The sequence below is a fragment of the Anomaloglossus baeobatrachus genome, chromosome 3 (genome assembly GCF_048569485.1).
Source record: "Anomaloglossus baeobatrachus isolate aAnoBae1 chromosome 3, aAnoBae1.hap1, whole genome shotgun sequence".
Lineage (NCBI taxonomy): Eukaryota > Metazoa > Chordata > Amphibia > Anura > Aromobatidae > Anomaloglossus > Anomaloglossus baeobatrachus.
In genome coordinates this window covers 215,096,819-215,110,110 of record NC_134355.1, presented here as the reverse complement: position 1 = coordinate 215,110,110, position 13,292 = coordinate 215,096,819, and the positions used below count along the sequence as shown (strand labels likewise).

At 48.8% G+C, this 13,292-nt stretch overlaps 1 protein-coding gene across 7 annotated transcripts in view; it reads right to left on the bottom strand.

Annotated features, from left to right (window-relative positions):
* Nucleotides 1–13,292, bottom strand: part of AFDN (afadin, adherens junction formation factor) — a 1,370,646-nt gene that overhangs the window by 1,097,727 nt on the left and 259,627 nt on the right. For all 7 annotated transcript variants that reach the window (XM_075339717.1, XM_075339721.1, XM_075339720.1 and 4 more), the window contains exon 9: nt 13,034–13,192. In XM_075339717.1, coding sequence (XP_075195832.1) covers nt 13,034–13,192 — 159 coding nt within the window. The remainder of the gene's footprint in view (nt 1–13,033; nt 13,193–13,292) is intronic.

The following is a 13,292-nucleotide window of genomic DNA, read 5'->3' as shown; positions in this document are numbered from 1 at the left end:
ATAGGTGGAGTAGTCCTGGGGGGAGGTGTATAGGTGCCCAATGTGTGCGGGGGCGGGGCCGAGCGGCCAATGCGTGCGGGGGGCGAGGCCGGGCAGCCAATGTGACGGCTGTCACTGTAATGACGTCATTTTGGAGCAAGACAGACAGACAGACAGAATAAGGCAATCTAATATATAAAGCTGAATGTGTGTATGTCCGGGATTGGCATCTGCACCGTCGCAGCTACAGCCACAAAATTTTGCACACTCACACGTCTGGACCCAGAGAGCGTCATAAGCTATGTTGTGAGGTGAAATTTTAACCCCGCGCGTTCCAATTTACCGATCAATTTTGCCCCTATCTACATAATGGGGAAAAAGTGAAACAAAAAGTGTATCCAACAGTCGCATTTACAATCACAAAACTTTGCACAGACACCTCATGTGACCCAGGGAACGTCAGACTATGTTTTGACAGGAAAATGTAACCCCGCGCTTTACAGTTACTCTTCAAAAAACATGCCTTCATTAAAGTAAATGGAGAATGGAACTACAGGTTATTAGTAGGAGCTGTGAGTGGTTTCTATAGGAACAAAAGACATTCATAATATAAGAAGCTTATATGTGAGGTAATAAGATGTTGGTGGGGAGACCGGGGACGGCGACAGACCGGGGACGGCGACAGACCGGGGACGGCGACAGACCGGGGACGGCGACAGACCGGGGACGGCGACAGACCGGGGACGGAGACAGACCGGGGACGGAGACAGACCGGGGACGGAGACAGACCGGGGACGGAGACAGACCGGGGACGGAGACAGACCGGGGACGGAGACAGACCGGGGACGGAGACAGACCGGGGACGGAGACAGACCGGGGACGGAGACAGACCGGGGACGGAGACAGACCGGGGACGGAGACAGACCGGGGACGGAGACAGACCGGGGAAGGAGACAGACCGGGGAAGGAGACAGACCGGGGAAGGAGACAGACCGGGGAAGGAGACAGACCGGGGAAGGAGACAGACCGGGGAAGGAGACAGACCGGGGAAGGAGACAGACCGGGGAAGGAGACAGACCGGGGAAGGAGACAGACCGGGGAAGGAGACAGACCGGGGAAGGAGACAGACCGGGGAAGGAGACAGACCGGGGAAGGAGACAGACCGAGCACACTACTTGGCGAATTTAGTTAAATCTGGTGATGAAATATATGTTGTGAAATGCTTCTATTAGCTTAGTTTTTGCCTTTTAATAATTACATTTCTATTTGTTTTGTGTTTTTTGTGTGCAGAATACATTTTTGTTAATACATTCTATTTTGTTAACAGCAGTTATTAAACCGGGCGAAGCCGGGTAGTACAGCTAGATATATATATATAATTAGTGTAAAGTGTTTTCTGCAGAGGAACTTAAGGGGAAAATTGGCAGGGTACCATATGTCAATTGTGTATATAAGGGGGGAGGCGGTTCTAAGATTGCACTCTTGGAAAGACCTCGTACCGCAACCCGTAGTAGCACATCCCTGGTAAACCCCATTAATATTTAAGGGAGGGAGTAGATAGCCAGAGAATAAAATCCTCACCCTACGGGACGGTACTTGACGTTCTCTGAGCTGCATAGATTGTAAACTATTGTTCGTGCTGCTGTGGCCTATAAGCTGTAAGGAGGTGCGATTGTTCATCTTAATTGAAAAACAAAGCAAAACTGTTATTTATCATCATTGTGTCTCTGAGTCCTCCATAGCACCACCGTATCTACCTGCAACACTGACATTCGGGTGTTACAGTAGAAGGGATAGGGGGATATAGGAAGCCATGTTATACTTTCAGTCTCCGATGCTGCTCCAACGCTAATTCCAGGACCGCTCATTATCACTAATCCATATTAACCACTTCATCCACCCACCGGCAGTCCCCGCGTCTTTGAGTGGTTACAGTCAGATAAAGCCCCACCCTGTGTGACAGCATATCTGACTGCAACAAGAGGCGCTGCCTGTGTCCCTGGAGTGTAAAAATTAATTAAAAAAAACTGGCATAGGGTCCCCCATATTATGATACCCAGCACAGAAATTACATATGGCTACAGGCTGCAGCCGCCAGCAGTGCGCTTATCTTGGCCGAGTGTCATGCAAGTATCCCTGCGACTGTGGTCCGACTGTGCGAGCGGACCCAAGCTGCAGGTGGCGAGCCGGCTCTGAGGAGGGGCAGGCCAGCGCTGCGGAGGGGCGGGCCGGCATGGAGGAGGGGAGGGACGGATTTATCTCCCTCTCTCCTCCGTAGCCGGCTATTGCGATTCTCGCTCTGCACGCGTGGTACATCAGTGGACCACGAGTGCAGTGCGATTTTTCTCTCGCCCCATTCACTTGAATGGGTGCGAGTGTAGAGTCTCACATTACAGTCGCAGCATGCTGCGATTGTTTTCTCGGTCAGATTAGGGCTGAGAAAATAATCGCTCATGTGCCCTGAAACACAGGCTAGAATTGGTCCCAGTGGAATGCGATGTTTTATCGCACTCCACTCGCACTTATTTTCTCGCCGTGTGGTTTAGGCCTAAGACTGATTTTTCAAAGGTTTTATGGACTGATGAAATGAGTGTGACTCTTCATGGGCCAAATGGATGGGCCAGAGGCTGGATCAGTAAAGGGCAGAGCGCTCCACTCCGACTCACGACGCCAGCAAGGTAGGAGGTGGGGTACTGGTATGGGCATGTATCATCAAAGGTGAACTTGTAAGACCTTTTCTGGTTGAGGATGACGTGAAACTCCCAGACCTACTGCCAGTTTCTGGAAGACAACTTCTTCAAGCAGTGGTACAGGAAGAAGTCGATATCGTTCAAGAAAAACATGATTTTCATGAAGGACAATGCTCCATCACATGCATCCAACTACTCCCCGGGGTAGCTGGCCAGTAAAGGTCTAAAATATCAAAAAATAATGACATGGCCCCCTTGTTCACCTGATCTGAACCCCATAGAGAACCTGTGGTCGATCATAAAATGTAAGATCTACAGGGAGGGAAACAGTACACCTCTCAGAACAGTGTCTGGGAGGCTGTGGTATGCAAAGAAAAAAAAAAAAAAAAAAAAAAAAAGACGCCGGTCTGATGGAGCACTATTTCTTATTAATGGAAACCAGGGAATGTTTTTTTTTAGACATGTTTTTAAAAAACAATCCTTTTATTAGTAGTCCCTTATAATCACAATGCGTTTCAACAACAATGTTGCCTTCCTCAGGTGAATAAGGAGACTTTAAAAGTAACATATATATAAAAAACTTTGAAACAATTGGGTGTGTTAATGATTAATACTTAATTGTTTGAATTCAGTCTAAAATTAACCCTATATTATCCTGATTAAAATGTAATGACAAATTTTATATATATACATATATATATATATATATATATATATATATATATATATATATATATATATATATATATATATATATATATATATATACACTAGAAGGTGGCCCGATTCTACGCATCGGGTATTCTAGAATTTACGTATTGTGTAGTTCATGTATGATTTTTGTTATATATATATATATAGATGTTGTTGTGTGTAGTTACCAAGTGTTTGTGTAGGGCGCTGTACATGTTCTGAGTGTCGCGGGGGGTGAGAGCGGTGTTGTATGTGTGTTGCGTGTGTTGCGTTGTTTGTGGAGCGCTGTGTGTCTGTAGCGTTGTGTGTGTGTGTGTGTTGTGCGGTTTGTGTGTGTGTGGTGTGTTTTGGGTGGAGGTATGTTTTGAGCAATGTGTGTGTTGTGCAGCATGTGCGTATATTTGTGTGTGCAGCGTTGTCTGTGTGTGTGGGTGTCTGTGTAGGGCGTTGTTTGTGATTCCTAGTGTGTGTGTGTTGTGCAGTGCGCGTGTGTGTGTGTGTGTTGGGGGGAGGTGTGCACCTCCCATCGTGCTCCATCCCCCATGCTGCGCACCCCCCATCGTGCTGCATCCCCCATGCTGCGCACTCCCAAACGTGCTCCATCCGCCATGCTGCGCACTCCCAAACGTGGTCCATCCGCCATGCTGCGCACTCCCAAACGTGCTCCATCCGGCATGCTGCGCACTCCCAAACGTGCTCCATCCGCCATGCTGCGCACTCCCAAACGTGCTCCATCCGCCATGCTGCGCACTCCCAAACGTGCTCCATCCTCCATGCTGCGCACTCCCAAACGTGCTCCATCCGCCATGCTGCGCACTCCCAAACGTGCTCCATCCGCCATGCTGCGCACTCCCAAACGTGGTCCATTCGCCATGCTGCGCACTCCCAAACGTGCTCCATCCGCCATGCTGCGCACTCCCAAACGTGCTCCATCCGCCATACTGCGCACTCCCAAACGTGCTCCATCCGCCATACTGCGCACTCCCCATCGTGCACCATCCGGCATGCTGCGCACTCCCAAACGTGCTCCATCCGTCATGCTGCGCACTCCCAAACGTGCTCCATCCGTCATGCTGCGCACTCCCAAACGTGCTCCATCCGCCATGCTGCGCACTCCCAAACGTGCTCCATCCGCCATGCTGCGCACCCCCCATCATGCTCCATCCACTTGGGAGTGCGCAGCATGCCGGATGGTGCACGATGGGGAGTGCGCAGTATGGCGGATGGAGCACGTTTGGGAGTGCGCAGTATGGCGGATGGAGCACGTTTGGGAGTGCGCAGCATGGCGGATGGACCACGTTTGGGAGTGCGCAGCATGGCGGATGGACCACGTTTGGGAGTGCGCAGCATGGCGGATGGAGCACGTTTGGGAGTGCGCAGCATGGCGGATGGAGCACGTTTGGGAGTGCGCAGCATGGCGGATGGAGCACGTTTGGGAGTGCGCAGCATGGCGGATGGAGCACGTTTGGGAGTGCGCAGCATGGCGGATGGAGCACGTTTGGGAGTGCGCAGCATGGCGGATGGAGCACGTTTGGGAGTGCGCAGCATGGCGGATGGAGCACGTTTGGGAGTGCGCAGCATGGCGGATGGAGCACGTTTGGGAGTGCGCAGCATGGCGGATGGAGCATGGTGGGGGGTGCGCAGCATGGCGGATGGAGCACGTTTGGGAGTGCGCAGCATGGCGGATGGAGCACTTTTGGGAGTGTGCAGCATGGCGGATAGAGCACGATGGGGAGTGCGCAGCATGGCGGATGGAGCACGTTTGGGAGTGCGCAGCATGGGGGATGGAGCACGTTTGGGAGTGTGCAGCATGGCGGATAGAGCACGATGGGGAGTGCGCAGTATGGCGGATGGAGCACGTTTGGGAGTGTGCAGCATGGCGGATAGAGCACGATGGGGAGTGCGCAGCATGGCGGATGGAGCACGTTTGGGAGTGCGCAGCATGGGGGATGCAGCACGATGGGGAGTGCGCAGTATGGCGGATGGAGCACGTTTGCTCAGCCTCTCTCCTTCCAGCCTCCCTCAGCATCAGCCTCCCCCTCCCAGCCTTCCCCAAGATCAGCCTCTCTGCTCCCAGCCTCCTCCAGCACGCCGTGCTCCTCTGCCGACACTCACCCACACCCGATCGCATCCACTCACCCACACAACCGATCGCATCCACTCACCCACACAACCGATCGCATCCACTCACCCACACAACCGATCGCATCCACTCACACACACAACCGATCGCATCCACTCACACACACAACCGATCGCATCCACTCACACACACAACCGATCGCATCCACTCACACACACAACCGATCGCATCCACTCACACACACAACCGATCGCATCCACTCACACACACCCGATCGCATACACTCACACACACAGACACTGACGATATTGCACATACGCGCTGATACTCACAACATCCGGGGATATCACATGCTTCTGGCCATGTGATCCTCCGTCAGGTCCTGGAAGCTCACAGCACAATATCGCCGCCGAGAAGCAAGCGATATCCCAGGATGTTGTGAGTATGTGGATGCGATGTGATGTGTGAGGTGTGTGTGAGTGTGATCTGATTTGTGTGTGTGTATGTGTGTGCTGTTATGTGTGTGCTGTTATGTTATATATGTTCCGCAGCTGCAGGACCTTGATGTGTGGATGCGATGTGATGTGTGTGTGAGAGTGAGTGTGAGCCGGTGTACACTGGTAACTATGATACACATCGGGTAACTAAGGGACCTTAGTTACCCGATGTGTATAATGGTTACCAGCTTTCACGGCCTCCGTTAAGATCCCAGCATCGCAAGGTTATGTGTGGCGCTGCCGGGATCCTGACGCAGCCGGTGTAGAAGCAAGCGATATCCCAGCATGTTGTGATGTGTGAGGTGTGTGTGAGGTGTGTGTGAGAGTGAGTGTGATCTGATGTGTGTGTGTACTCACCTGGGAATCGAAGCCCCGTGTCAGTTAGGCCAGAGCGAGCGTGCATTGCGTGAGGGGGGCGGGGCCTGCAGAGAGCCGGGGCGAGAGGCCAATCCGTGTGGGGGGGCGGGGCCATGGCGAGCCCAGCGGCCAATCAGCTTTGTGTCACCGTAAGGACACAATTTCGGAGCATGACAGACAGACAGACAGACAGACAGACAGACAGACAGACAGACAGACAGAATAAGGCAATTATATATATATATATATATATATATATATATACACATATACATACATACACATGCATACACACACACACACACACACACACACACACACACACACACCTAATAAAAACTACATACAGTAGAATCATCATCATTATATTAACAACTAAATTAAATTTCATTGCATATAACTATTCCCATGTGGGAAGCCTGGCAGGAGCAGCTTAGATTAAGGGAAATCGTAAATCTAACCAGCACTATACACGTCGGACACCAGACGTGTACTAGGAGACTAGAGGATCAAACTGCATTTGGTTACATGGAGTGTGGACATTAGCATACTACAGATATAATACTAACCTGAGGTCCGAGGAGGAACTCTGCTACTAATATCAAGCTTAATACTGGGGTTGTGCGGGGGCGCACAACCCTTTAAGATGAGCAATATAATAAGGAAAAACTTCACTAATTCCCACTAGTGCTTCTCATTTTGCGCCCCTATTTTCTCATTTTGGTTTGTATAGGAGGCTGTGGTGGCTGCTGCACGCAATGTTGATTGTGAAAAGATCAAACAACTGACAGAATCTATGGATGGTAGGCTGTTGAGTGTCATCATAAAGAAAGGTGGCTAATTGGTCACTAATTTTTTGGGTTTTGTTTCTGCATGTCAGAAATGTTTATTTTCACCAGGTAAACCAATATATCTACACAAAATTTAGAAACAAATGAGATGGGAAAATATTTGGTTTTTATGAAGTTGCCTAATAATTCTGCAGAGTAATAGTTACCTGCATAAACAGATATCCTCCTAAAATAGCTAAATCTAAAAAAAAAACACCATTCCAACTTCCAAAAATATTAAGTTTTGATATTTGAGTCTTTTGTGTTGATTGAGAACATAGTTGTAGATCAATAATAAAAAAAATCCTCTAAAATACAACTTGCCTAATAATTCTGCACATAGTATATTTTCCATACTCCCAGTAATCTAATTTTATGTATCCTTTTGTATGGCACTGTATCAAACGCTTTTGAAAAATCCATATAAAAAACACCCACAGCATTTCCCTGGTCCAGTCTGGAACTTACCTCCTTATAGAAGCTAATCAAATTAGTTTGACAGGACCGATCCCTCAAACCCATGTTGATACTGAGTCATGAGGTTATACTTCTTGAGATATTCCAAGATGGTATCTCTTAGGAAACCCTCAAGGATTTTACCCACAGTAGAGGTTAAACTTAATTTAAACCTGGCTCAGATTTTGAATATTGGCACCACATTTGCTATGCGCCACTCATGCAGTACAGTTCCTGTTATAGAATCTGTGAAGATTAAAAATAACGGTCTGTGAATTTCAAATTCAAATATCCTTTATTGGCAGGACCAAAATACAATTAGTGTTGCCAACGCAGGAGAAATACAGTAAGTGTTTTGGGAGGGGATCAGGGATATGGGGAGTTGGGGGGCACAATTTGGGCTCTGAAAGTACTTTTACGGGTCTTATGTTCATCTCAGCTTATGAAAAGTGGTGACATATTGGGCGGCGATCTCCACCATTGATTCCTCTTCCCCCAGTAGGATGCGGACTTTCATCTCCTCGTCCATGGATGGAAAGTCCGGGGTATAAGTGGTACGTTTCTGGAAGTGGGAGGCCCTCATTGCTGGGTATTTGTTACATTACAGCAGGAAATGTGCTTCATCCTCCAGAGCCCCCTGTTGGCAGTGCTGGCACAGTCTGTTCTCCCGTGGCTTGTATGTTTGTCGGTGCTGCCCTGTTTCCACCTCTCGACTGTGGGCAATCAGTCTGTATAGACTCAGGGTCTGCCTGTCTTTGGGGTGGCGTACCCTCTGTCTATCACTGTATGTAATATTTGTAGTACCCGGGGTTGTATGTCATCCGTGCCTTGAGATTTATTTACTTAAGTAATCTTGAGGCAGCACCGTACTTCAGCTGGATTAAGCAGGTGACATTTATTGGGGGATCTATGGTATCCCTAGTCATGTAATCTGTCATGGGATTTTCTTGTATAAATGCTGTAGGAAAAACGGAGTTTAGTAGATTGGCCTTTCCTTTATCCTACTCCACCATTTCACTCATTATTTTTGAGGGGGCCAACACTATCATTTTTTATTTTCTTACTGTTTATGTTGTTGAAGAATAATTCTGGATTATTTTTACATTATCTGGCAATGAGTCTCTGTCTCAATCTTTGCTGCTTTTTTTTTTTTTTACAGCATTTAAATTTTCTATAAGTATTTAATGCCTCCTCACTATCCTTTTGCCTTAGTTCTCTAAACGCTTTCTTTTTGTCATTTATTGCCCCTTTACAGCTTTATTAAGCAACTAGAAGGTGGCCCGATTCTACGCATCGGGTATTCTAGAATTTACGTATTGTGTAGTTAATGTATGATTTTTGTTATTATATATATATATATATATATATATATATATATTGTTGTCTGTAGTTACCAAGTGTTTGTGTAGGGGCTGTACATGTTCTGGGTGTAGTCTGGGTGTGGCGGGGGGTGAGAGCGGTGTTTGTGTGTTGCGTTGTGTGTCGTTATTTGTGGAGCACTGTGTGTCTGTATCGTTGTGTATGTGTGTTGCGCGGTTTGTGTGGGTGTGGGGTGTGTGTTTTGGGGGGAGGTATGTTTTGTGCAATGTGTGTGTTGTGCGGTATGTGCGTATATTTGTGTGTGCTGCGGTGTTTGTGTGTTGGGTGTTGTGTGTGTGCAGCGTTGTCTGTGTGTGTGGGTGTCTGTGTAGGGCAGTGTTTGTGTTTCACAGTGTGTGTGTAGTGTGTTGTGCAGTGCGTGTGTGGCAGTGTGTGTGTGTGTGTGTGTGTGTTTGTGTGTGTGTGTGTGTTTTGGGGGAGGTGTGCACCCCCCATCATGCTCCATCCTTCATGCTGCGCAGCCCCCATCGTGCTCCATCCCCACTCCCCATCGTTCTCCATCCCCCATGCTGCGCACTCCCAAACGTGCTCCATCCCCCATGCTGCGCACTCCCCATCATGCTCTATCCCCCATGCTGCGCACTCCCAAACGTGCTCCATCACCCATGCTGCGCACTCCCCATCGTGCTCCATCCCCCATGCTGCGCACCCCCCATCATGCTCCATCCCCCATGTTGCGCACCCCTCATCGTGCTCCATCCCCCATGCTGCGCACTCCCAATCGTGCTCCATCCCCCATGCTGCGCACTCCCAATCGTGCTCCATCCCCCATGCTGCGCACTCCCCATCGTGCTCCATCCCCCATGCTGCGCACTCCCCATCGTGCTCCATCCCCCATGCTGCGCACCCCCCATCGTGCTCCACAGTCACACATCAGACAGTAAACACGCACACATCTGATCGCATACACTCACACACACACACCCCACTTCTCCCTGTGCCCACCGGTGTGCGGTCCCAGCAGCTGTGCTGCACGCCATGCTCCTCTGCCGACACTCACAGATCCGATCGCATACACTCACACACATACTCACACATCAGAACACACTCACGCACACACGATCGCATACACTCACACACACACACACTCACGCACATCCGATCACACACACACACACACACACACACACACACAGTGACGATATCGCACATACGCGCTGACACAATACCACATGCTTCCGGCCATGTGATCCTCCGGCAGGTCCTGGAAGATCACTGCACGCACAGGATCGCCGCCGAGAAGCAAGCGATATCACGGGATGTTGTGAGTATGTGGATGCGATCTGATTGTGTGTGTGTGTGTGTGTCCGTGTCCGCCGCTGCAGGACCTTGATGCGCTCACCTCGGGGCGAGAGGCCATTCCGTGCGGGGGTGGCGGAGCCGAGCGGCCAATCAGTGCGGGGGAAGGGAGCCGAGGCGAGCGTCCAATCCGTGCGGGGGGGGGCGGGGCCATGGCGAGGCCAGCGGCCAATCCGCTGTTTGTCACCGTAAGGACGTGGCCAATCCGTGCGGGGGGGGGGGCGGACCCGAGGCGAGCGGCCAATTCGTGCGGGGGGGAGGAGCCGAGGCGAGCGGCCAATCCATGGGGGGGCGGGGCCATGGCGAGGCCAGCGGCCAATCCGCTGTTTGTCACCGTAAGGACGTGGCCAATCCGTGCGGGGGGGGGGGCGGACCCGAGGCGAGCGGCCAATTCGTGCGGGGGGGAGGAGCCGAGGCGAGCGGCCAATCCATGGGGGGGCGGGGCCATGGCGAGGCCAGCGGCCAATCCGCTGTTTGTCACCGTAAGGACATGTCACGGTAAGGACATGTCCCGGTAAGGACACAATTTTGGAGCAAGACAGACAGACATACAGAATAAGGCAATTATATATATAGATAGTGGTTTCCTCCTATTTAGTTATTTCTAGCTTGTTTATTCCTATAGGGTATATATTGTGCACAGGTCCACCTCAGGATGCTTATAAAAGTGTCCCATTTGCTTTGTGCACTTTTATTTCTCAGGACACTGTCCCAGTTTATGGCACCAAGTTCATCTCATACTGTGGAAATTCACCTTCCTGAAATGTAGTCCCTCTACTGTACACTCTATTAAAGGAAGCATGAAAACATTGTTCCCCCCCAACCCATATATTTAGTATGCGGACTGGCCTATTGGTTAATATTTGGTCTACCAGTGGCCCCCTTCTTATTGGGTCCTGAACCAGTTGTGATAGGCAGTTATCCTTCATTGTTGTCAAAAAACTGTTTCCTTTGCTGGACTTGCAGGCTTCTGTTTCCCAATTTATATCGGAGAGTTGAGGTCCCGCATGATACCTTCCCTCTGATTCGATGCCTCATCTATTTGCTTTATGAGGATATTTTCTTCCGTTTCCTTTATATTTGGAGGCTTGTAACAAACCCCTATGATGATTTTACATATAAACACACACACCACCTCCTTCTATTTGTACGGTCATTTCTGAACACACTATATCGCTGTAAATGAAAAGCCCAGTCATAGCTCTCGTCTAGCCAGGTCTCAATTATCCCTAACATATCAAATTTTGCCACCAATATTAATTATAATTCCGCTATCTTGTTGGTGAGGCTTCTGGCATTAGTGTACATGCACTTTCAGTTTTTCTCTGTACTTCTATTCTTGCTTAATACATTGACTGTCCTGACCGCTCCCCATACCACCTCAAAATCATTACTAATGCCCAGGTCACTGTTTGCACTATTTTCCCCTCCTGTACAGTAAATGCCCTCCCAGTCCCTAGTGTGAACACTCCTTGACCCTTCTAGCCATTTTTTCCCCAACACAAATGCACCCTCCTCATTGAGGTGCAGCCCATCCCCAGCATAGAATTTGTAGCCAACAAAGAAGTCGGGCCCAGTTCTCCAGAAACTCAAAACCTTGTGGTACAGGCAGTATTTCAGAAAATTCCTCCTTTGAGGTCCTTGCCCTTCAGCTTACAGCCCAATTCCCTTAAATCATTTTTAAGAACCTTCCACCTACCTTTAACTGTCATTTGTGCCGATGTGCACCATGACTGTCATGGGTCCTCACCAGCTCCTCCCAGTAATCAGTCAACCCGATCAGTGATGTGCCGAAATCGAGCGCCAGGAAGACAACACACTGTCTTTGTGATAGATTACCCTATTTGTTCCCATAATAATGCAGTCCCCCACTACCAGCACTGGCCTGCCCTGTACTCCTACTTTCCCCCTTACGGAAGCAGACACCACTCCAGCTTTCAGAGGACGTGTCTTGCTGCAGCAGTGCTAACACTGTACTAACACCCCTCTCATCTGCCAACTTTGCAAACTTGTTGGGGTGTGCCAGATTAGGACTAGCCTTCCTGGCACTTTTCTCTCTACCCCGCCTTCTAACTGTAATCCAGTTAGCTGCCTCACTGTCTTGTATCTCCATACTACGCTACTCCCCCACATTTATCTCAGCAAGCAGCTGCTCTGTGAGCAGCAAACGCCTTTCCATATTGTCAATGGATCTCAGTGTTGCCAGTTGCTCATTTAGATCCAGTGCCTGGGCTTCCAAATGTACAATGTGCACACATCTCTCACAGCTGTAAGCACCCACGAACGTCTTTTCAAGGATAGCATACATGTGACAAGATGTCCACTGGATGGCAGTGTCATAAAATTTCCTAATGGGGATTGCACAATTCAGAAATATAAAACAGATAAATTAAACCAAAAAACACAGTTATTCAGTACAAATTACTCCCTTCTAAATTCCCTGAATCCAAAGTCACTGAATCACACAAGTAACACACTTCGCCCAAATCACACAGACACAAATCACACTCGCCCACTCTTTCACACTCGCACTGGAAGATGATTTAAATAGTTTCCTTGTTCCTGAGCTGCAATACAACCTGCAACTCACTGTAAATCAGCATATAGTTTAGGCCTTTTCTTTTAGAAGTGTGACATAGATGTAATCAACAGGTTATCTTTATAAGCATCCCACAAAATACTAAATACCTTAATGCACTATGCTCAACGTCACACACTCACTTTTACTGGTTGCAATATGGAGACACAAAAATAAAAAAAGTAAGTTACCTGGACTTAGTTCTACCAGATAAGGTAACTTTTCTGGATAAAGGGAGCAGCTATAGGAGTCCAATCTATCCTTGCCCTTAGCAATTTTTCCTTCAGGTTTCCGATTCTTCTTTGAGAGGCAGTCTATCGGTCTCCTTTTCAACTGAAACACAAGTTCCCCTTAAAACAATAAAACAAAAATTAAGATAGGAATTCCAACCCAAATTAAACACCAAAAAACTTTGAAGAACACTTAGACTATATACAAAACATAATGGTA